We start from the raw sequence: 22,043 nt of genomic DNA, 5'->3' as shown, positions 1-22,043 counted from the left end.
GGGGCTGCATTATGACTTTCGTGGGCCCTGGATGTATTCGATTTTGTGGACCCCTTCCTCTATTCAAAAAAACAAAACAAAACAAAAAACTTAAAATATTACATTTTATAACTGCATTGAAAGAATATAAACCAGGTTGGATTATATTCATTTCTCCTTCTGATTTTAAAGATACTCTTTTTAACATTTATTTGAGAGAGAGTGCGCGTGTGCACATGTGCATGAGCAGGGGAGTGGGGCAGAGAGAGCAGGAGAGAGAGAATTCTCAAGTCCTCAAGCAGACTTCCCACTCAGCACAGAACCCAACTCAGAGCTAGAGCTCAGGACCCGGAGATCATGACTTGAGCCAAAGGTCAAGAGTCGGTCACTTAACTGACTAAGCCACCCAGGCACCCCATTTCTCCTTTTGATTTTAAATTAAAAAAATCTATATATATATTTATTTGAGTGAGAGAGAGAGTATGAGCAGGAGGGAAGGGTAGAGGGCGGAGAAGCAGACTTCCCACTCAGCCTAGAGCCCAATGCTCCATCCCCAGACCTAGAGATCATGACCTGAGCCAAAGGCAGATGCTTAACCAACTGAGCCACCCAGGTGCCCCTCTTCTTCTGATTGTAAAAAGAAATTAAAACACTTTCATGGGCCCCAAAAAGTGTGATAGGATTAGGTACTGTGCCTTGTGTGCCTAACAGATAAGTGACCCTGAAGTCACCAGGCAGGTAAAAAAAATCTGAAAGGAGAAATCTTAAGCAAGGCACATCCTGGGCAGAAGTGGCTTTCCCTGAATTCCAGAATCCAATTTGAACTGCATCCAAAAGAGAAAGGGAAGGTTAGGGGGAGGAGGGAAAACACAGAAAAAGCCAAATTTCAAGTCTTCCCAGACATGGGACTGGAAGCCACATCAAGAACCCAGTTGGGAAGGGGCTCCCTGCTGTGCTCCCCTGTGTGTTTAAGCCTCAGCCCCCACCCCAGCCTCTTGCTGTCAGATGGCTTCAGTCCATCTACACTTCAGGACACAGTGGACAAGGTCTCAATGGTTTTCCCTTCTGGAAGCAGTAAGTGGGGGGTAACACAGATAACATAAAAATATGCCTTTCCTACATATTTCTGTAGATTTTACACGTTATCTTCATATACTTTTCCTACTTGTGCCTGCAAATAAGCATAGCGGGGCTAGCTTATTACAAAGGGAAAGTTCCATATTGTAATAAGTGTTAAGTGCCTTACAAGTACCAGTAATACAGTAATTTTTTTCCTGATTTAAATCCATCAAATGTCAGGATGCCTGGGTAGGGGATCAAGTTCCATATCAGACTCCTTGCTCAGCAGGGAGCCTGCTTCTCCCTCTGCCTGTTGTACACGCTCTCTCTCTGACAAATAAATAAAATCTTAAAAAAAAAAAATCGATCAAACATCATTCTCCCATCTAAACTCTAAATAATGAAGTATTCTATTCATCAAGTTCCCTGTAGGACACTAAACATTATGGAATACAACAAAATGAGTTCGTTAAAAGCAGCATGTGCATTTGTCTTGCATATCTGCAAGACAGATATCCTTCAGCTGTCTGTTACTTTTTTTTTTTTTTAATATTTTGTTTATTTATTTGACAGCACAAGTAGGTGGAGAGGCAAAAAGAGAAAGGGAAGCAGGCTCCCTGCTGAGCAGAGGCGGGGGCGGGGCTCAATGACCTGAGCCAAAGGCAGAGTCTTTAACCCACTGAGCGACCCAGGCACCCCTCTCTGTTACTTTAGCAAAGAATGGAGGTTTTCTAGTCAAAGGTCAGGGTGCCATGTAATTCCACTACTACTCAGGAAGGGGCAGTCTGGTCGATGAGATCCTTAAAAAAGAGCTCCCCATAGAGGACAGAATCCAAAGTAGAACTAACCACTTTGTGCAGTCGAAAGTGGACTCCCTCTTATAACTGAAACAAGGAGTGGGAGGGACTCTGTAAAAAAATATGCACAAGAAAGAATTATGCCTTGAATTCTGGGAGTCAAGTGTTTTTGTTTCTCAGCTTGCATACTAGGGACCTATACTTCCTAAAAGTGACGGGAAGTGTCATGGCTGATCATGGTTTTTGGCTTTTCTGCAGGTGGCTATGGTATGGATGTAACCAAGAAAAACAAGCGAGATGGCACCGAAGTCACTGAAAGAAGTAAGAGCATGAGACATAGCATTATAAAAGTAATAAAAAATTTGGAAAGAGTAATTCATGCCTGATTCCATCACAACTACTGTTTAATTTCTAAATTATTTATAGTCTTTCTTTTTTTTTCTTTTGTTTCACTGTATCATTTAAAATGTTTTCCTAAGTAGACTTTATTCCCATATGATGGATTTTATTGATTTTTATTTTAACATACTTGTAATCAAAATGTGTTCCACTTTTTCTTCAAAAATGAAAACTACCATTTTGACATATAGTTCTCATAATTAGTACTTTTAATAGCTGCATAATATTCTGTGAAGTGAATCTGCCAAAGGCATTTAACCATTTATTTAGAAGACAGGGCAACAGAAATCCAAAAGAATAATATCTTGCTTACTGCGGGGACAAAGTTAGGATAACACTGGTGTCGCAGTCACAATCTACACTGAAACAGAAAATAGACACATTTCTTTTGTGAAACTGCCCAAATCATAAATTCAGAGACATTTAAATTGTCCCCAAAACGGTTCCGACTCTTTCATTTGTCCTGTGATTTTCATATATCTCTAATAAAAAAATTCTGGCTTCCCAGACTTGGAATGTTAGGTTAAGAAATCATTTATTTTTATGTGTCCAAGAATCCCAAAGGTCCACACAATGAGAGGTTTAGTCAAAGCTCAAGGACTGTTACTCAAATCAAGCTGTCATTTTAGTCTGAAAAACCATTTCCTGTTATGCATGGAATGCAGCTTCTGCCACAGTCCTCACCCCAGGTTCCTGCCAAGACAAGAAAATCAATTAGAAAAGTACCGTGTGAAGAAGGAAAGGAGTGGGGGCAGCAAGACTGGTGCAGGACAGAGCAGTGTCGTGCCCAACGGCTTAAACTGGTGCAAAGGATCCTGCACCTTTTCCCCTTTAGCCTCCTGTACCGATAGACATGCGCACAGACACAGCACACATGCACATATACCTGAGCATGTGCACATGTACATCACGCATGCACGTATACCTGGGCATGCGCACACATGCACACACCGCACAAGTGTGTGACGTCAGTAGACTGCTGCTCCTTTATGTCTGGCACAGAGGGAGGTGGTAATGACGGTCACCCTTAGAGAACAGCGTTGGCCCCGCTGTGGTTGTAGCAATCTGCCCACCTCCCCATGTTGCTGCAGGAGAGAGAGCGGTTCAGGAAGGCAATAGGTTTTTCTTCTAACTGGTGTTTAAAACATTCTGGAAGCTTTTATTACCTCTATAGACTCATCTTCACTTGGGAGTCTAGAGAAACTCAGCCTGGGGGGAGGCAAAGGCACTGGTTCCTGAAGTCTGTCTTGGATGCATCTGTCTCTAATTTCACCAAGCACCAAATGTGACTTACTAATAACCCCCGGCCTTCTTACACAATCCCACATTCAGGGATGGCCCTGCAGATTTTAGCATGAATTATGTCCTTCGGACACCTCCAGCTAAAAAAGAAGTACAAAGTGATTATCCACTTCACAGTGAGATCAGCCAGGATAATGCCATGGCCCCAGCTGGACTGGGTGACCTTTGGAAGGGGCAGTTCAGACAGAGTGTGGCTCAACACATTTGGAGTGACCTGAGGCCCTGGTCCTCCTTCAGAGGTGAATCCAGGCCTGGACTGGATCTCATTGTTCAATGAGAGACATGAATGCCAAGGTAAGTCATCCTTATAACCTGTGGGTAACTACTTTTGGTTCCAAAAGGATATAAATGTATTTTCCAGGTCCATTAAATCCCATCATTATTGCACATATGTTCATGTGCAGAGTCAGAGCACATACCCTAAAGCATGAGCATACAAAAATCTATGTTAAACCTAATTTAGGATGTTGAGCCTATGACAGATGTTAGACCTTGCCAGGATATAGGGAATTCAGTGTAGTATATCTGATCTTTTTATTTTCTTTTTCTAGTTATCACGGAAACAGTAACTACAAGACTTACATCCTTACCTCCAAGTAAGTGACTGTCGAGAGCTTTCTTCTCAGTAAGGCATGTCTGAAGGACCCCACATGCAACATTTCCCGTGGGCACTTACTCTTCAGTTGAGCAAAACCAAAATATCTGAAATCTCTTTTTTAACAGTTATATAGACATTAACTTATAACAACCACAAAATCCACCAGTTTGAAGTATATATAATTCAATGGTTGTTGGTACTGTTAACCTTAAAAATAAACTGGCCAGTTATTTCACCAGCAAAATGTGGGTTTATTCGTAAATAGCAAAGAATCACAACCTGGAACAAACAAGCTAAGATGACCATAGGCAAGTCCAACAAACAAAGGAGAGAAACATTATTTTATGGAGAATAAAGAGGACACTAAGAGGTGGTGTTTAAATGAAAGACCATTGGAGAAAAGCAGTTCAGGGTGATGGATGGTTTCTCATTGGCCAAGTTGCAGATGTAGTAGATTTCCTGGAGGAAATGCAATGTACATCTTTCCCTGTTGAGGCCTGTAATTGATGACTCTTTTCTGGTGAGGATTCTTCTGTTGTGTCTGTAATTGACATTAAATGGCATGGCTCCCCTTCCAACCTCCCCCTCCAGCATCAATTCACTTGAGCGAGGTTTCCTTTTATTAATTTTCATAGTATATTTATAGAGTTGTGCGGCCAACGCAACAATCTAATTTTAGAACATTGCATCACCCCAAAAGGAAACTTCATGACCATGAGCAGTCATTCACCATTACCTCCTCTCTCCTCTGTCCCCGAGAACTGTGAATCTATTCTCTGTCTCTAGAGATTTACCTGATCAGATACTCATATCAGAAACCTTATCCAGCCTGCGCAGAGGATGGGAGAAGGGAACCACCAGCCAGGCTTCTGTCTGAGTCCACTAGTTTTCTGGGGCAGTCCTTAGGTTGAGTGGCTTCTGTATTGGAGAACTGAGCCCTAAAGCTACCCCTGCACCTGCCAGGCAGCATGGCTCACAGAGGATGGGGACGAGAGGTCAGAGCATGACAGCTGCCATGGGGAACACCAGCGACACAGAGCTGTCACTTATCCCTTCAACAACTCTAGTGGATGCCGTGTCTATGGCACTGACCGGGCCATCTCCAAAAAGCAAGCCCAACCCACGTCCTGGCCTCACAAAGCCGTTCATCACTCAGCTACCTCTTCTAATGCTTCAGCTTTCCTAATGAGCAACTTGCTATGCTCTGCCCAGAAGACTTTCCTTTTAAATCAGGTGGAATATTTGCTCTTGACATTTCTATCGCAAACAAACACAGGGGAATGTGGCAGCTTGCACCTGCAAAGGGACACCAAACCAGCAGGGTCGTGCGTGATAAGCCAGGGGTGGTCTCCGCTGCGGAGCGGGAGAGGACCTCTCCTGGCCTGATTCCACCCATAAACTGTCACCGCTTCTTGTTTGTGCAGAAGGGGGAACCAGCAACGGCTATGCTAAAACGGGCTCTCTGGGTGGAGGGAGCCGGCTGGAGAAGCACAGCCTGACCCATGGCAGCAGTGGCTACATAAACTCAAGTAAGTGCCTGCTGGTGGAGGGACTGGGGGAGAACAGGTGGACAGGGGCAGAGGGATCCTACGAAGAGAGGAAGGGTCACAACTGCTTGTCATCCATTCCAAGTGCTCCCAGTTGTGGTGTAACTGACACAGAAACCAGCCAAGGGGATACTTTCAAATAAGATGCACTAGAAGCCTCATTATAATGGGATCAGTTTTCATTTAGTCTCTAATATAAATAACAATGCTCAAGAATGCTTTGTGGGGAGGTGCTCTTTTCCCACTGAGTCACTGTCTAGAAGCCCTTTCTTTTAGGGAAGGGTGTGCACCCAAGAGGGTTTACAGTTTGAATTAACAATAACAACAACAACAAAAGAAAATTAACCACTGGGTTACTCCGCTCAGGGAGTCTAGTGACACACAATCCCACACTGAGTTTCCACTGGGCAAGCGTCGACACAGGCTCATTGTTCCCAGTGAAGCACTCTTTCACCGTAGCTTGCAAACCAAAACGAGACAGAGTGAGGCAAAACAAACGAAAAACAAGCACACGTATAACCCCTGAGGCCATTTAAACCATCTTCCATTGACACTGAAAAAGAAGACCCAAGACGCAAATAGCCAGGTTGACCAAGAGGCGTGGTTGCCGCTAGCTGTCAAAGTCCAGGGACACTTCGTGGGATTGTATCCTAGTCCCTCCGGCAGTGAGCTACAATTAAATGCCAGGTCCTCAAGAAAAATCCCGCCAAAGCCTCTCCCTTGCCATGTGCAACCACGTCCACAAAGGGCCCCCCTGCCTTCCTTCTGTGGTCGGCTGGGGAAGGACAGCGGCGGTGACAGCGATGATCTCACCTCCCATTTCTGAGCGGTGTTCTCAGAAGGACCTCTGGGCCCCCCGTAGGACCCTCTTTAACCTTGAGCAGCCTGAGCGCAGTTAGCATAACTGCAAAGCCAGTCGGAGGTGCTGTGAGAGTTGATGCTTGTCCCCTCTGCAGGTGGGAGCACGCGAGGCAATGCTTCCACGTCCAGTTACAGGAGGGCTCACTCCCCCGCCTCCACTCTGCCCAACTCACCTGGCTCCACCTTTGAAAGGAAAACGCACATCACTCGGCATGGAACATACGAAGGTATCAGTCTGTATATTGCATTTCATTTCATTTCATTTCATTGTAGATGTCATTCGTGCAGAAAGGTGGATTTATGATTGCCTGGGGATGCGACCCAGGGCCAGAAAGAGCTTCTGCCCTGGGATTGTGAAGAGCAACTGGTCAGACTGTGGGGTTGGGGGACATAAAGACAAAGGGACGTTCCAAAAGGACTTTCATATGCTAAAGAAGACTCACTGGATAATGGAGGCCTGCCTATTGCCAAGCTAAGGTGGTTTTTCCCTCCAGCAAGGCAGACAGTAGTGCTGGTGGGCGCTTTCTTGTCTCCTACTCTGCCTATTTATCAGTGGGCTTTTAAGGACCTTTAATTTAATCTACATTTCTTTCTGCCTTTGCTTCCCACATCAGTTTCATTTCTTTTATGGGCTTATGTTACTTGGAGATTTCATTGATTGACCTGCCCCCTTATTCATTCATCCATTCAGTTTTATCTCATATCTACTGTGTGTTTAACACCGTGTGGAATGCCTTAGTGGACACCGTGGGGGCCAAGGGCTGGTTGCCTCAAAACCGGCCACTGTGGCTTGAACATTATTTTGAGTTAAAAGCAGTCCAAACCCAGCAGATTCAGGAAAAGCACTTTACCTCCCCCTCAGCTGCCTGCTTGTACCAAGAACGGAGCGGTTACCAGAGATTCTCCTTGTAAGGGCCTCTGTAGCCAAAGTGGCCCCACCTCAGTTGAACAACCATTTTGTTGTTTATGCAGTAAAACTTAAATTGACTCCCAAGGGGAACTTACTTAAAAGCAAGTCGGGGAAACCAGTCCCAGGTAACAAAGCCCAAATACAGGGGCGGGGCGGGTCAGGTGGAGACATCCAATCAGTAGAGCACGCATACTATCTCCCTAGCTACCAAGGAGTGTGGGCCCCACCTTTTGGGCGCCTAATTCTGACCAAGGTGATAGGCTAGTTCAAATAGCTACTATGGGATGAATTGTAATTCAATTGGCCACCCGTGTGGGACCTAGCATGACTGTGCAGCTTTCTCTGTGTGTTGCAATCTCATTGGCCACCTGTGTGTGGCCAGGCCCAACCACATGGCCCTTGTCCTTTAAAAGTTAGCCGGTAAGGCAGGGAGAGGTCGCCTCTTTGTAAGAGACGGCCCTGACCGCTCAGTTTGATTCTTGATGCTTGGCACGAAATAAAGCTTTGCTTGACCTTCGCTTTATATCAGTCTCGCTCCTTTAATCACGGACCCATTATTGGGGGACCTTTCGTCCTAAGATACTTACCTCCGTAAAGCCATCTCTTTCTCCAACCATCTCCTCTCACCTTCCTGCAAATGGTCTTTCTGCCCTTTGTATCCTCAGGCCCCTACCCGTCTCCTCAACTCACACAAGCATCACACTGCCCGTTTCTGGAATTTCCATGTCTGTGTGGATTCCCTGTATGTACAAAGCTAAATTTGATTTTCTCCTTTCTCCTGTTAATCTATCTTATGTCCATCTGATTCCTAGTCCTCCTAGAAAGATCTTGAAAGGTAGAGGAAATTCTTCCTCCCCAACAACACTTAAATGAGTTACACGTGAGGGGCGCCTGGGTGGCAGTCAGTTAAGTGTCCATCTCTTGGTTTAGGTTCAGCTCATGACCTCCGAGTCGTGAGATTGAGCCCTGGGTTCAGCTCCACGCTCACTGTAGAGTCTGCTAATGTTCCTCTCTCCCTCTGCCCTCTCCACTTTCTCTAAAATAAGTAAATCTTTTTTAAAAAGAAGTAATGAACTAGATGTGGATCTTGTCTTTACGTTGCCTGTGGTCTGATAGATAAGCTAAGCTGACGGATAAAAACTGATGTAAAGTTGAAGGGGATGAGCATTTCCAGCTGAGTCTTCGGAGAAAACAGTATGGGGCCTGAGGCTGGGCCTTCAGATGTGTGAGGTTGGAGGCCGGGTGGAGAGGTGGGGCGCTCCAGGCTTCAGGGGGCGCACTCAGCACAGACAGGCAGCAGGCAGCTGGAGGGACTCCAATTGAGGGCTGGCCTGTGATGTCTGGGCTCTATTCTGCAACAGTGAGAAGCTACTGGGATTTTTGAGTAGAGAGTTGATCCTTCCTAAAACTCTGGAAGGCACACGCAGGAAGAACAGGGAGGAAAGAGGCTGAACAAGGTGACAAGTTAGAAGATGCTTATAGTCAAGGGCAAACTTGGCTAGGACGAGGGCGGTTGCAGTGGGAGAGGAAACCAGGAGCAGTAGATGGAACTGATATTTGACAACTGATTAAATATGAGGGGAGAGGGAGGCCAGGGAGTCTGTGCCACTGAGACTCCAGCACAGGTGGCTGGGTCCATGGCGGTGCCAACGATTGAGAGGGGGGCGCCGGAGGCAGGCTCAGGAGCAGGAGCAGGAGCTCAGTAGTGCTCCCAGGCAGGGAGCGGGGCACGTGAGCCCAGGAAAGAAGTCCGGCAGGATACCCAGTTTGGAGCCATTTACAAAAAGGTTAGTAGAAGATGGAAAACTAAGGAATCAGTCAAAGAAGGGAGCCTGAAAGCAGAAGGGAGCAAAGAAAAGGTTGGGGATGAAGCAGAAGTGATGTGGTTTGGAATATAGGTGAGGTTCCGTGGGGTGAAGTCCGGAGCCAACAGCCAAGAATTCTTGAGAAGTCTTTGGTGCAGAACAGTGGTTTATGAAAGCACGGGGACAGGACCTGTGGGCAGAAAGAGCTGCTGCCCGGCAGTTGTGAGGAGTGCCTGATTATATACTATGGGGTTGGGGGGAGCTAAGGAAAAAGGGAGAAAGTATTTTCCTGTATTAAAGAAGACACACAGGATACCAGTGGGGGCTTTGCTATTGTCAAGTGAAGGTGGTTTTCCTTATAGTTAAGCATTAACAATAGGACAGTTGGAAGCTTCCTGGAGGAACATTACACTCTGCGGGGCTTCAAGTATCTGTCAATGGGCTGCTCCGTATAAGGACATTGAACTGCATTTGCATTCCTTTCTGGAAGCTAGGCCATGGAGAGAAATGCTTTGTTCTTGTAAATTGCTAAGACATTGTAAACTGAGGGAGACTCCTGTAGTGCAGGATTGTGATCTCTAGAAGTTAACTATTTGTTTTTCCTTTAGGGCAGCCTGGACTGCAGGAGGAATGTCACTTTTATCCCATGGGCAGGGGTGTTGTGGGGTCTCAGCTTCTGCTTTGTCCTCAGCTAGCTTTCTGTTCCCTCAACAGAAGGAAGAGCCAGAGGGCACAGGAGGAAGAGGCTGAGGGGGCGGGGAGAGCAGGACCCAGGCAGGGGCATGGAAGTCAGTGCAGGAACACGCTCCGCGTCAAGAAGCAGGAGGCAGGAGGACATTTGGATTTGGCTCCTGAAGTCCCCACAGTGCTGGCGACTACAGAAGCCAGTTTGGTGGGAAACAGATGAGCCAGGCAGCAATGGGTTTGACCTTGACTGGAGATGGGTCATGGTGGTGGAGAAGGAGAGGACTGAGGGCTGCGCTCCCCAGTGTGTGATTTCAGACCCAGAGCGGCCAAGGGGCTTGGGAGGGCAGGGAACAAAATCCAGGGGAGATGGGTTGTGTCACCACAGTGCCGTGTGATGTGAGGCCTTCCTGGGGGCCGGTGCCTTCACTGTAACAGGGTCCACGTTCAAGACGAACTTCACAAGAGCAGTGACGCTCCCGTGCTGACAGCACATGTATTTGAACGACACTGGTACAGGGAGAACTCAGTGGAGGGCTTAAAAACAAAGCAAAGCAACCCTCCTGCTTTCCTGTGTTCCAACCGTTCGCCATCTGAAGCAGAGCAGTGATCCAGATGAACCACGGGAACTGCGGCCCGCAGGCGTGTCCTATTTAAGATAGAGCCCTCTGCCGAGCCCCCACCGCTCTCCCCACAGCGGGCTGCGGGCATCCCGCACACCGTCCCCCAGGGAAGCCACGGGCTTGTGTGGCCATGGGTGCTCAGCGTTTTCTCGCCCTGCAGGGAGCTCCAGTGGCAACTCTTCCCCAGAGTACCCTCGGAAGGAACTCGGTAGGTCTTTTCCTTATTGTCTGAGGGGATGGGCAAAGGCGCTGGGGAAATGCCTGGGGTCAGGGGTGGAGGGTGGGGGAGACACTGTGAGCTCAGTGGATTCTTCTAAAACTTGGACCCCTGCTGAGCAGTTTTTTTCCTTTGCTCTTTATCCTGAAGCATCTTCAGGCCACAGTCAGCCGGGTTCACTTGCTGCCCTGAGCTATTGCTCCTGACCCTGGTGAAACGGCAAGTTAGTCATGCAAGGCTCAGACTTGGACAGAGCAGCCCCAAGGCCAGGCAGCAGCTGTGGGGTTTATCCTTTCCCAGGATGCACGGAGACCTCGCAGCCAAGAGCAGCAGGGGTTCGAATGCACACACGCCAAACATCCCAGCAAGTCCGCCACAGTGGACTGCAAAGGGACACGTTTTATGCCAAGCGAAACCCTAGGCTGTCTTCACTTGGCCTCCAGTTTGTGGCCCATGGCCTTGGATCCTCCCTGTGCGTATGAGCTGATGTGGTCATTGTTCAGCGATTGTAATTTCACCTATCTGCTCATACCAGGAAGACCAAGGCAGTCTAACAAAAAGCTGAAGGGAAGATCTGGCTGGGTTTTGTTTTGTTTTTTTTTTTTAAATATATTTGGTCAGTGTAGACAGCCAGCCCCAACGACTAGGCTTCCAAATGATTACTTTAGTTAACACTTAAGTGTGAGCTAACTTAACATTGATTTAGCTGACGCCCTGAATTCGTGGAGCCTGGCAGAACTCGCTTTGCCCATCGAACGCAGGTGGTTTGGTTCACTGTGGGGCCTGTGATTGAACTAGAGAAGCCAGATGGTGGCCTCCATGTGGATAAGTTCCATCATCTCGTCCTGAAGCCCAGCTGGCCGCACAAAGGGGCTGGGCAGGTCCCAAAGAGGGGAACCCAAAGAGGAAGTGGGGTGCCCAGGGCTTGACCTCCAGGAAGAAGGCAGGGCAAGACAGTTCATTTGGAGTCCTTTACGAAGACTTTACACAGTGTTGGTAGAGACCTAGAGGAAGGCTTGCATCTCCCATCTGGATGTAAAGGCACAAAGAAAACAGTCTCTTCCCCTGCTCAAATAGATCTCCTTCAAGGTCAAAAATATCTAGTGTGCCACCTCTTCGATGCTTAAGATTACTTTTCTTTGTTCCTCAGCATCTTCTTCAACCAGAGGAAGGAGCCAGACACGAGGTGAGCTCTGTGGCTGGGGTCATTGCAGTTCATTCAACAAGTTTTTTCTGTGCATCTAACATGTGTGTCCAGACCTGAGCCAGAAAATGGGAGGAGTAGAGAAGCATAAATAAGGCGTGGTTCCTGCTTTCAGGGAGTCTACTGCGTCCTCGGACTCTTCCACAGGCCCCATCAGGATGGGAAGGATAGTTTGGGGCACTGATCTAACATGGAAGGGAAAGCAAGGGTACAAACACCCAGTAACCACCTGGGGACTAATTTGTCCTGCTGTGGGTTACAAAGATGCTGGCGCCACATCTGCTGGCTGGCACACATCTGGTGTGCCAAGGTTTCACTTGGAGTCCCCTGGTTGACTTCAACAAGATGCACTATAATTGCCTTTATGTAGTGAGAAAGGAACGAAAGTCTGTCTCTTTCATATTATTCCAAGGGACAGAGGGCTCCGTGACAGTCTTGCACTCTGCACGTCTGCCCACAGATAAGGCTCTAGGAGGGAAATGGGGTCCTGGGGAGAGCTGGCCTGGATGGGTCTGGTGAGGGTGGGGAGGAGCAGTGTGTCCACGCTGTGCTAAATGCAGAATTCTGCACAGGCCCTGGAGCTCTCTCTAATCACTCTAGACTTCCAGGGGCCTTATTGCATCAGTAATTATAAAGTTAGGAACACACCAACCACCCAGGTTGAAGGCTAATAGTTGAAAGATGTCAGTGGCCCACCTGAAGCTAACAGAATGTGAAACCACCCTTTCCTGCCCAGACGAAGCCCAAGTGGTTAAGTAAACGGTATGGGTTTTAGAATTCTCTCTCAGGCATCAGAGACCCGGGAGGCAGGAGAACAGAGTGGTTCAGAGTAGCTGGGATACAGGTCCCTGGAAGGGGGTTAGTCATTGCTGATGGTGATCGAGCCTCTCCCTCAGCCTGCGATCTCATCAGAGCATCTCCAGGTGCTGGGAGGTGTGCAGTGGGCAGCTTGGGGTGTGGGGAGAGGACCCCTCCTTTTAAGCAGCACTCGTTCTGGGCACTCTTAGGTTTCCGTTCCCAGGACAGATCTCCAAGCAGCCCACATTTCTTTCTGCTGCTCAGAGCTCAAGGTCAGGCCCCGTGATCCAAGCTCCTTCACTTACACCTTCTCCTTCTCCTCCCCTGTAGAGAGCGAAATCCGGGTTCGACTGCAGAGCGCGTCCCCATCTACCCGATGTAAGTGTTCACTGTCTGCAAACAAAGGATCCAGGAATCCAGGGTCACCATGGTGTGCGTGCATGTGTGTGTGGTCACTTGATCATAAAACGTGTTGAAGGGCCTTCTGTGAGAGGGACCCTAGACTAGGTGTCGGGTCAGGAGCTGAATAACTCCTGTTCCCTGCTGCTGAAGGGGAGATAGAAAACCAACCCACCGTTGCCTCTCTGGGAGCAGAAGGGGCAGGGAGCCAAAGAAACCTCCAGGGTCAGGGTCACTTGAAGGGAGACCGAGGGCTCCGTGGGATGAGCCGGCATCAGACATTTTGGGGAACATATATTCAGACACTGGAGGAATGTTCCATGTGGCCCAAGGGAAAGGAATAGGAGGACCCGATAGAGTACTTAAGGTGGGAGACGAGTCCGAAGTAAGCGTAAGCGGAGTGGGAGAGTTTGAACTTTATTTCGCATGTCTGGGATTCCCTAGCCCCTGTCCATCGACTCTGTTACACTCCTGTTCTTGTGATAGGCGATTTGACATCTTGAAATGAACCCAACTGGTAGGATGGAGGCCAAGTAAAAAGAGTAGGAGGAGAAAGAGCCAGGTTGGTTGGCCCAGGAATTAGACAGGGGCTGGCCCAGAGCACTCCATACCCTGGGCCAATGGGTCCCATGCTGTCCTCCCCAGCATCCTTCTAGGCTGGGCGGGGTGAGCCAAGGTTGGAGCTTTCAGGGAAGGAGGTGCCTGGGCAGTCCTCCAACACACATTGTGTGCAAACCTGTCTGTTACACGCTGCCCTCGCATGGTGCCTCCCTTCTCTCTTAACTTGACCTGTTGGGAGGCGCGGGGGGCTTGCATCCCTCACTGAGCTAGCGACAGGTCCCAGTGGCCACATGGGCTGCAACTCCCACAAAAGCAGCATACTGTCAAGGAGTTAGGGGCCACGGGTTCCTGGTGGCCCCCCCGGGCATACAAGGTCAGCGACTCAACATGTGGGGTGTCCTGGCAGGGGATGAGCTCACTGTTGAACAGTCTGTTTCCAGGGATCCGGTTCTCTCACTGCCCTGTGCATAAATCCCCGAGTCTGGCAGTCTAGGAGGACAGTCTTCCAGCCACAGAATTCTCCCCATGGTGCCTGGTGAGGTCTAATTAGGAAATACATACTGAGGACCTCCCCGTGGAGGCACTGTATTTATGAGGCATTAATATTACAAAGTATCAGCTTAATATGTGCTATAAATTGACAAAATGCGAAAATTACAGTGCTGACCAAAAATATCCCGGCGTGTGAAGCAGATGCCACCCCCCCTCATATTCCAGATACCCTTAATGTCCTTCCCGTTGCAGCTGGGCTGGGGAAAGAACCCTGGGCCTAACGGAAAATGTGGGCATCACCTTACAGGGACAGAATTGGATGATGTTAAGCGTTTGCTCAAGGGGAGCCGATCAGCAAGCGTGAGCCCCACCCGGAACTCCTCCAACACCCTCCCGATCCCCAAGAAAGGCACAGTGGAGACCAAAATGGTGACAGCGAGCTCCCAGTCGGGTAAGTCCCGTGGCTCCGGCTGCCATGGAGGGAAGCGAGCCAGGTGGCAGAGGTGGCCTGGCCCAGGAGCTGAGCCACCCCAGCAGGCCTTCTGGGGCGGGTGGCAAAGGCCTCACAAGGTACTGCGCCTTCGTGCTTTGTGCTGCGTGACCATGTGGGCTGCACGCTGTCTGCCCCACCGTCCCGTGAGCATGGGGCTGGGCTCTACATCCTAGAGAGTCTCTCCTGGGACATTGTTGACCTCCCTTGGGAATGTGTTGGCCACGTTCCCCAAGTGAAGACTCCTGGGGACCCTTGTAGTGTTTCCCTTCATTTATTCAGTGACTATCCTTTGCCTCCTCTATGCAAAGTACCAGGCACTGAGGAGAAGCAGCAGAGAGAGGAGATACTTCCCCTCGTGGAGGCGGGGTGGCCTCGGGGGGAAATCAGACCGATAACCAGGAGATGGTAGTCAGATAGGAGGAGTGATGCGGAACCCTCTGAGTTCACATGCCTACCGAGTGCCAGGCAGGTTCTGTGGGGTGGGGGGTGGGGGCAGAGAGATGAATAAGCAGATCCTCAGAGGGAGAGGAGGGAAGGAGCCAGGTGTGCTGTGATGTGGAGCTTTCGGTCTTGGACTCCTGGAAAGAAGAAAAATCCCTTGAGATAGTGACCTGTCTCTTATGTAAATATAAGACAAACGCTGGGCCAGTGTGCATGGCTGCCTGGCCGGCTCCCCCAGTATAGTGAGGAGGCAGAACTGCTTCAGATCTGCAGGAGCACCAAAGCCCCCTCCCGGGGGCAGAGTGGCCCCGGGTCTGGTGGGCACGTAGGAAAGTTGACAGGGTCTTACCAGGGAAGACTGCCCTGAGCACGTATGGCCATAGACCCAGGCCTTTGCTGTCTGTGGCTGCCCTCTGCCTGGAGGTCTGTGTGGGATTTGCTGTTCCTGGGTGTCTGTGAAGGTGGAATCAGCAACAGACGGGAGAGACCATTGGTCACCAACACCCCAGGAGGTGGGGAGGGCCTCTTGGAAAAATGGGCAAACCCCAGAGCAAAATTGACCTACTTCAAATTTCGCCAAGAGCCAGCAAGAATTTCTAACACGAGAGACCAAGTGTTCACCAGCTCCAGGGTTTCAGATGGAAGTGGGCTGGCCAGCTTCCCTGGACTGAGGGAGTTCCTGGACATGGGACCTTCCAGGCTAAACCCAGCTGGGCTACACCGGCCCGCCTGGGTTATCACGCACGGAGCGCCGACTGGGCTCTCACAGGGATGCGGGCCTGCCTGTGTGATTCCAGTGTCCGGCACCTATGATGCCACCATCTTGGACGCCAACCTTCCCTCCCACGTGTGGTCTTCCACCTTGCCGGCGGGGTCCTCCATGGGGACCTACCACAACAACGTGACAACCCAGAGCTCATCCCTGCTCAATACCAACGCCTATTCTGCGGGATCGGGTATGTGGTACGGGGCCCTTCCCCTCCCACTGCTGGGCCCCTTGCACCTTTACTGGAGCTGAGGGACCCTCTGGTATTGGCCCTCTCCGCAGCTTCCCTGAGGGGCTTTCTGTGGCCCGGCATCCCATGATTTTCCCAGCTTAGTTCAGTTTCCGGGTGTTTCTTTTGATGGGTTCCATATGAGAAAGACTGTCTAGCACAGTGTGTCAGAAAAATGTGTCATGAGAAAGAACACGAAAACAGATCTGAAGAGCCTCGTTGCCCTCTGCATAGATAAACTGTGACCTTGAGTATGTCAGTTAACTTCTCTGGGCTTCAGATGCCTTTTCTGCAAAGTAGCGACTAACAAGAGGGGCTCTGGCTGGACCCCATGTCCACTCGAGGCCTGACCATCCGAGGACCATCCCTTGGCTAGGACCCAAGGCGCACCACAGACAAATCGGTTCTCTGCTGCAAGGCAAGAGCCCACGATTTCCTAAAACCAGAAATGTAACAAAAGCTCAAAATGCAGCCCTGCCCTTCCTTCCCCGGCTTCTATGTGCCCCCCCCCCCCGCCCCAGTTCTGGGCCCAACGCCCCTCTCACTGACCTTCCTCCTCCCCTGCAGTCTTCGGAGTTCCAAATAACATGGCATCCTGCTCTCCCACGCTGCACCCCGGGGTCAGCACCTGCTCCTCAGGTCAGTGCTCGCCAGCTTGCGTGGCCTTTTTCAGAATGTTTGCTTAAAACATTAGGATGATCCCTCCTGCTGAGGAAAACTGGTTTCCGCAGAAATGTCCTCTACACCCCTGAGCATGAGGACCTTCCTCAGTGTGCATGGGGACACAGACGCGGGGCCCAAGGGGTGCCCGCCCACGGTCAAAGGTGGAGCTCAGCCCCCAAGGGCGAGGCCTAAGGTGGAGGGGCCAGAGACCTCACCTACCTGCTTGTCCTGTGCTGGTCCCTTTCTCCTCTGTGAGCAGTGGAGAGATGGAAGCAAAAGGGCCGAGTCAGTGCTCCGGACATTTTTCAGGTGGAAAGTATTGTTACGTTAGAAGGATCTTAACTTCAGATCTTTTCGTAAATACTGTAGGTCCCTGGGGGCTCAGCCAATCTTACTGCTTAGTTTCCAATGCAAACATGACCATTTTAAAGGAATACACGTTCACTCTGTTTCCACATATGTCACAACCACACGTTATATAAATGTTACCAGCCACATCTTGTTTCGTTTCTTTTTTTTTTAAAAGGCTTCTGCCTTCCCTCTCTGTTACTGTGATTAGTAAATATAAAGTGGGCCTTCTTCATTTAGCTGGCAGGTACGCCCACAAGTGCGAATGTAGCATTCTTGTTTCAACACTTCTGTTCGACTAGAGCCCCACCAAACCCAGAAGACACCAGGTTCATGTTTCATTCCTTCTGCCTTTGCCCTTCTGCTTTGCCAAGTCCTGACTGAGGAAGGGAGCAGATCTTGGATCCAGGATCTGTGCCCCAAACACTACAGATGATGAAATAAGAGAAGCTCTTCCCCCGGGAGGATTGAGCTTCTGATCATTATTTAAAGACCAACAACCAGCCTCTGAAATCCTAATGGGAGCCAGGGGAATTTTATGTGTTTGCGTCTGGAGGAGGAAGTGTTCAAGGGAAAACCAGGGGCATGCCAGGTCAGCCCTCTCAGTCCCTCTGCATCTGCGTCCTATGCCCACAGTTCCCCACCGTGCCCCAGGGTGCCCCAGGATCCCCCAGCAAACACGGACTCCCTGGGATATTGAGTTGGCTCCCCACCCAGTGAGGAGCCCAACAGACCTGAGCTGAGATCGAGAGTCAGACGCTTAACTGGTGGGGCCACCCAGGAGTCTGGACCCCTGGGATATTTTTAAATGTCCTGGGATACAGCGACCTTATTCAGACCCCGTGAAAGTGACCACCATTCAGTCGTGTGCACTCACTACCCAGGGTAGCTCAGGACCCAGTGCTGAGAGCATTGGCCTATGGTGGGGATCCCTGTGTCCCTCACAATGTAAGAACTGAGAATGCTGGGTAATCTGTCCCGTGTGAAGGCCTTCATTGTGGAAGTGATTTGGGGGTTCTGGAGGCTGCCTCAAGCTAAGGGACCCCCTCCACCTGCGCTCACCTGCCCTCAATTGCTTTCGCAGTGTTTGGCATGCAGAACAACCTGGCACCCAGCTCGTCCGCCCTGTCCCACGGCACGGCCACCACCTCCACAGGTCTGTAGCCGAGGTTGGCGCTCCAGGCCCCGGCAGGGACCCGTCTCAGCAACTGTAACTCACAGTCTTCCCTTTCAGCAGCCAAACTGGAGGGACCAAAATATCTCCAAAAATTAGTCAGCCTTTCCCCACCTCTCAACCTAGAGGTGCCAACTTCTGTCACGTGCGGGCTCAGACATGAGGGAAACCACAGGGGACCCTGTGCTGTGGCATGTCCCCTGTATATCCCTGTCTCACTGCTGTTTCTGATGGTCCCTGTCACTGTACATTGATCACCTGGGTGATTTTCTGGTGTAGCCCCTGTGCAGGCCTGGGCACAGGGAGCAGAAGAGGTGTGACCCTTAACCTTTGCCCTCAGCTTGCTTACTGTTTACTTGGAGTAGAGAGTCTAATACATGTGAAACAACTGGGCATCCTGTAAGACAACATGTATCCAGGTATGCAGAGCAAGTGTTAAGGTTATAGGTGTTCTGAGGGGAAGGAATCCTAGCAGAACTTCATGGAGGAGGAGGAATTTTGGAACAGACCTTAAAGGATGAGCATTAGACCAAGAAAGTTCATCTAAATTCACTGCCACCCCTGTGGCTGGAGAGAGTTGTCTTCCTTATTATTGTTCATTTTATTTATTCTGTGTTCTCCTCACCTGGGGAGGCTGCCAGGCTGCTAGGGCTGGTCAGACTACTTCTGAGCCTCACGGAGCCACCCTCCCACACTGGCCTGCTCACTCCGTGGTTCCTTTCTTGCAGCGTACAGTGTGAAGAAGAACCTGCCCCAGAGCCCTGGTGTTGTGAGCACTGGTGTGTCCACCTCTGCGGGTGAGCATGATCTCTGTCTGCTGAGGGCAGCTTGTGCAGGTGGAGAAGTGCTCCATGGGGACACCTGCTATATGAGAGGAAAGAGAACCCACTGCTGGTCCGAGGTCTGCAAACACGATTCACCCTGAGGCCTCCCCGTTGCCATGACAGAGCAGAGGCAGCTGTGCCCTGGCCCTACCTTGGCCTTCCCGTCCAAGGGGTGGGGCAGGGAGCTCCATGCTCCACACCCGCCTAGGGTCAGGCATTTGTGCCCCAGTCCCCACCCACGTCTGCAAGCCCCCAGCCTGCTCCTGTTGTATGTTCCCCATTGTAAGAACCAGGGAGCCCATCAGGAGCTCCGCACACATTTCCATTACGATCTTCATCAACTTGGGCTCCCTGCAGCTGGTGGGTTCTTTCCTCGACTGATCTGATCCCCTTGCTTCCTTCCATTCAACAATTGGTTGATTCAAAAAAGACTGAGCACCTGCTTTGTATGAGACGCTATTCTCCGGGACTGAGCAGAGCCGCGAGCAAGGCAGACTAGATTCCCACCCTCACCAGGCTGACCACCCAGTGGAGGAGGCCGATAGACCAGGAGACCAAGTACAGGAGAGGATGAGAGAAAATAACACCCACCAGAAGAAATAGGTGGCTCGCTAGAGACAGGAGTATAGTATGCGCGTTAGATCAGGTGGTCAGGAAGAGCTCCCGCCAACCCAGGACGGGAACCCTGGAGGCTGAAGGCTAGACGTGAACCGGCCACATTAATTAAAGAAGTGCCTGAGAGACAAGGGGACTGTGGCCCTTTCACTAAAGATCCTGTAACATCCAGGTGGGGAGGTAGCATTAGAGGTCAGCCGCCCAGCATTTCTGGCATTGACCTCTGATGGCCAGGCCCAGCCGGGCAGGGGAGGTGCTTTGGGTCCCCAGTAGGGTCTTCATGACGGCTGTAGGCGAGAACAGGCCTTTGGGCAAACCCGCTGATCCTTCTCTTTCCCTCCCTCCCCGCTCCTCTTGTCCTCTTGCTTCCTCTTCTCGTTTCTTCTCTCTCCCTTGTCCTCCTCCTTGCTGGCTCCTTTCCTTTCCAGCCTGCACCACAAATGTCCAGAGTGATGATGTCCTGCACAAGGACTGTAAATTCCTGATTCTGGAGAAAGACAACACGCCAGCCAAGAAGGAGATGGAGCTGCTGATCATGACCAAGGACAGCGGGAAGGTCTTCACTGCCTCCCCAGCCAGCATCGCTGCAAGTAGGAGGGGGCCCACTCTAGGCAGGTTTCCCAAGAAAGGCAGACCCTGTAGGAGACCGAATGTCCCCCGCAAGGTGGCTGGAGACATTTTAATAAGAAAACCCCAGTCACCCCATTCAAATGAAAAATGCCTGCCTGAATAGGGTGTTCCAGGGTCTGCCTTGAATGTAGATTAACATTCAGGAAAGTTCTGGTAAAATACTCCCTGAGGGGTCTTTGGGCAACAGGAAGCCTATGCACAAACACAGATGCGGGAGATGAACTCAGGGAAGCTGGGCCCTCTTCCTACCCCGTGTCCACCCAGGAGCGGCTCTGGGGTGGGGGCAGGAGCACAGAATACCTTGGGTGATCCTGGGTGGTGTTCACAGCATCTTTTTCAGATGACACCCTCAAGAAAGAGAAGCAAGCTGCCTACACAGCTGACACTTGCCTGGTATCAGAAGCTAATGGTGAGAGGAAATCGGAGACTGTCCCTCTGACTTTTATCTGTCTGCCTCTCATTTATTTATCCTCTGAGACCTCGCTGCTCAGAATGCAGCCTCTGGCCCTGCAGGACGGGCGCCACCCAGGAACCTGTTGGAAATGCAGAGTGCCGGGCCCTGGCCCAGACCTGCTGAATCAGAGGCTGTATTCCTACAAACTCTGCAATGGTCTCGGGCTGTGTGTGCATGTGTATGTGTATGTGTATGTGTGCACACACGCATGTGACTACAGCAGACGCCTTCCCAGGGTGGCGGGATTGTTTTTCTCTGCTTATTCCCTATCCCATAATTTTCAGAACTACTAGAAAATGCTTCGCAAAGCACTTGCTACGTTTATTATTTTTTTTTTCTTTCCAAATACTTGGGTTCTGTCCCAGCTAGCTGCATTTCTCTGCATGAGCTGGGCCCTGTAGACTATCCCCAGATCACTGACTACAGGGAGGTCAGTAAAGAAAGAGGAGAGTTGGGCCGTAGAACATCTTTTCAAAATGCAAATTCAATCCATTACAGTCTTTAGCAGGCCCTACTCTAAGGAAATGCTCACTTAGAAGACTTACATTTTAGGGTGGAAATGGGGCTGTGGAGCTAAAAGAGGCTTTGCAGAAGCTGAAGAAAGCTGTAAACAGTTTTCCCAAAAAACTTCACATGTGCTCACAAGCATTCCGTGGTTGGATAGCAGGAGGAGCTCCCGCACTAGCCCTCCAGCCCCCTGCCCCAGGTGAAGAAAGTGTTCCGAGTCCCTGAACCAAGAAATCAAGAGTCCTTTCTCACAAGCACCTTGATCGTTTGGATGCGAATGTTGCCCCTAACGTGGAACCCCAAAAGTGTCTTGACTTGAAAGATTTAAGGTCACAAGAAGGTTGAGACCCTGCTTTTCCCACCAACCATTAATGGCTTGTCAAGCCATGTGTTTCTCGATGGAATTGTTGCAAACACATTATCAACAAGGATTGAGTGAGTGAATGTCCCTGCTGCTGGGATGGCATCGTTTCTTCAGGTTCTGCCCACAGTCAGCTCACAGGCTGTCCTGTGGGCTCCTGCAGTTCAAAAGCTCAGGTCCAAACCTGTGTTCTTGGTGTTTGCCTTCCAGGAGACGTGAAGACTGTGTCCACCAAGGGCAAGGCCGCCTCCGCAGGTGGGTGACAACAGCAGGTCCTGCGGGGACAGGAGCTGATGGGGCTGG

The 22,043-nt window shown here is 50.2% G+C and overlaps 1 protein-coding gene across 1 annotated transcript in view; it reads left to right on the top strand.

The window, feature by feature from the left end:
* COL17A1 (collagen type XVII alpha 1 chain) overlaps nt 1-22,043 on the top strand; it is a 52,519-nt gene that overhangs the window by 4,112 nt on the left and 26,364 nt on the right. Inside the window, exons 2-16 of the mRNA XM_032311829.1 lie at nt 2,094-2,156; nt 4,088-4,132; nt 5,559-5,663; nt 6,638-6,769; nt 10,725-10,772; nt 11,932-11,967; nt 13,114-13,161; nt 14,543-14,686; nt 15,967-16,125; nt 16,732-16,803; nt 18,260-18,331; nt 19,078-19,146; nt 20,217-20,378; nt 20,747-20,827; nt 21,951-21,995. Of these exons, the coding sequence (XP_032167720.1) occupies nt 2,105-2,156; nt 4,088-4,132; nt 5,559-5,663; nt 6,638-6,769; nt 10,725-10,772; nt 11,932-11,967; nt 13,114-13,161; nt 14,543-14,686; nt 15,967-16,125; nt 16,732-16,803; nt 18,260-18,331; nt 19,078-19,146; nt 20,217-20,378; nt 20,747-20,827; nt 21,951-21,995 (1,270 nt within the window). The 5' untranslated portion in view covers nt 2,094-2,104. The remainder of the gene's footprint in view (nt 1-2,093; nt 2,157-4,087; nt 4,133-5,558; nt 5,664-6,637; nt 6,770-10,724; nt 10,773-11,931; nt 11,968-13,113; nt 13,162-14,542; nt 14,687-15,966; nt 16,126-16,731; nt 16,804-18,259; nt 18,332-19,077; nt 19,147-20,216; nt 20,379-20,746; nt 20,828-21,950; nt 21,996-22,043) is intronic.

The sequence above is a fragment of the Mustela erminea genome, chromosome 14 (assembly GCF_009829155.1).
Source record: "Mustela erminea isolate mMusErm1 chromosome 14, mMusErm1.Pri, whole genome shotgun sequence".
NCBI classification, from domain to species: Eukaryota; Metazoa; Chordata; class Mammalia; order Carnivora; family Mustelidae; genus Mustela; species Mustela erminea.
The sequence above is the reverse complement of the archived record's forward strand: the minus strand, read 5'-3'. Positions and strand labels throughout refer to the sequence as shown.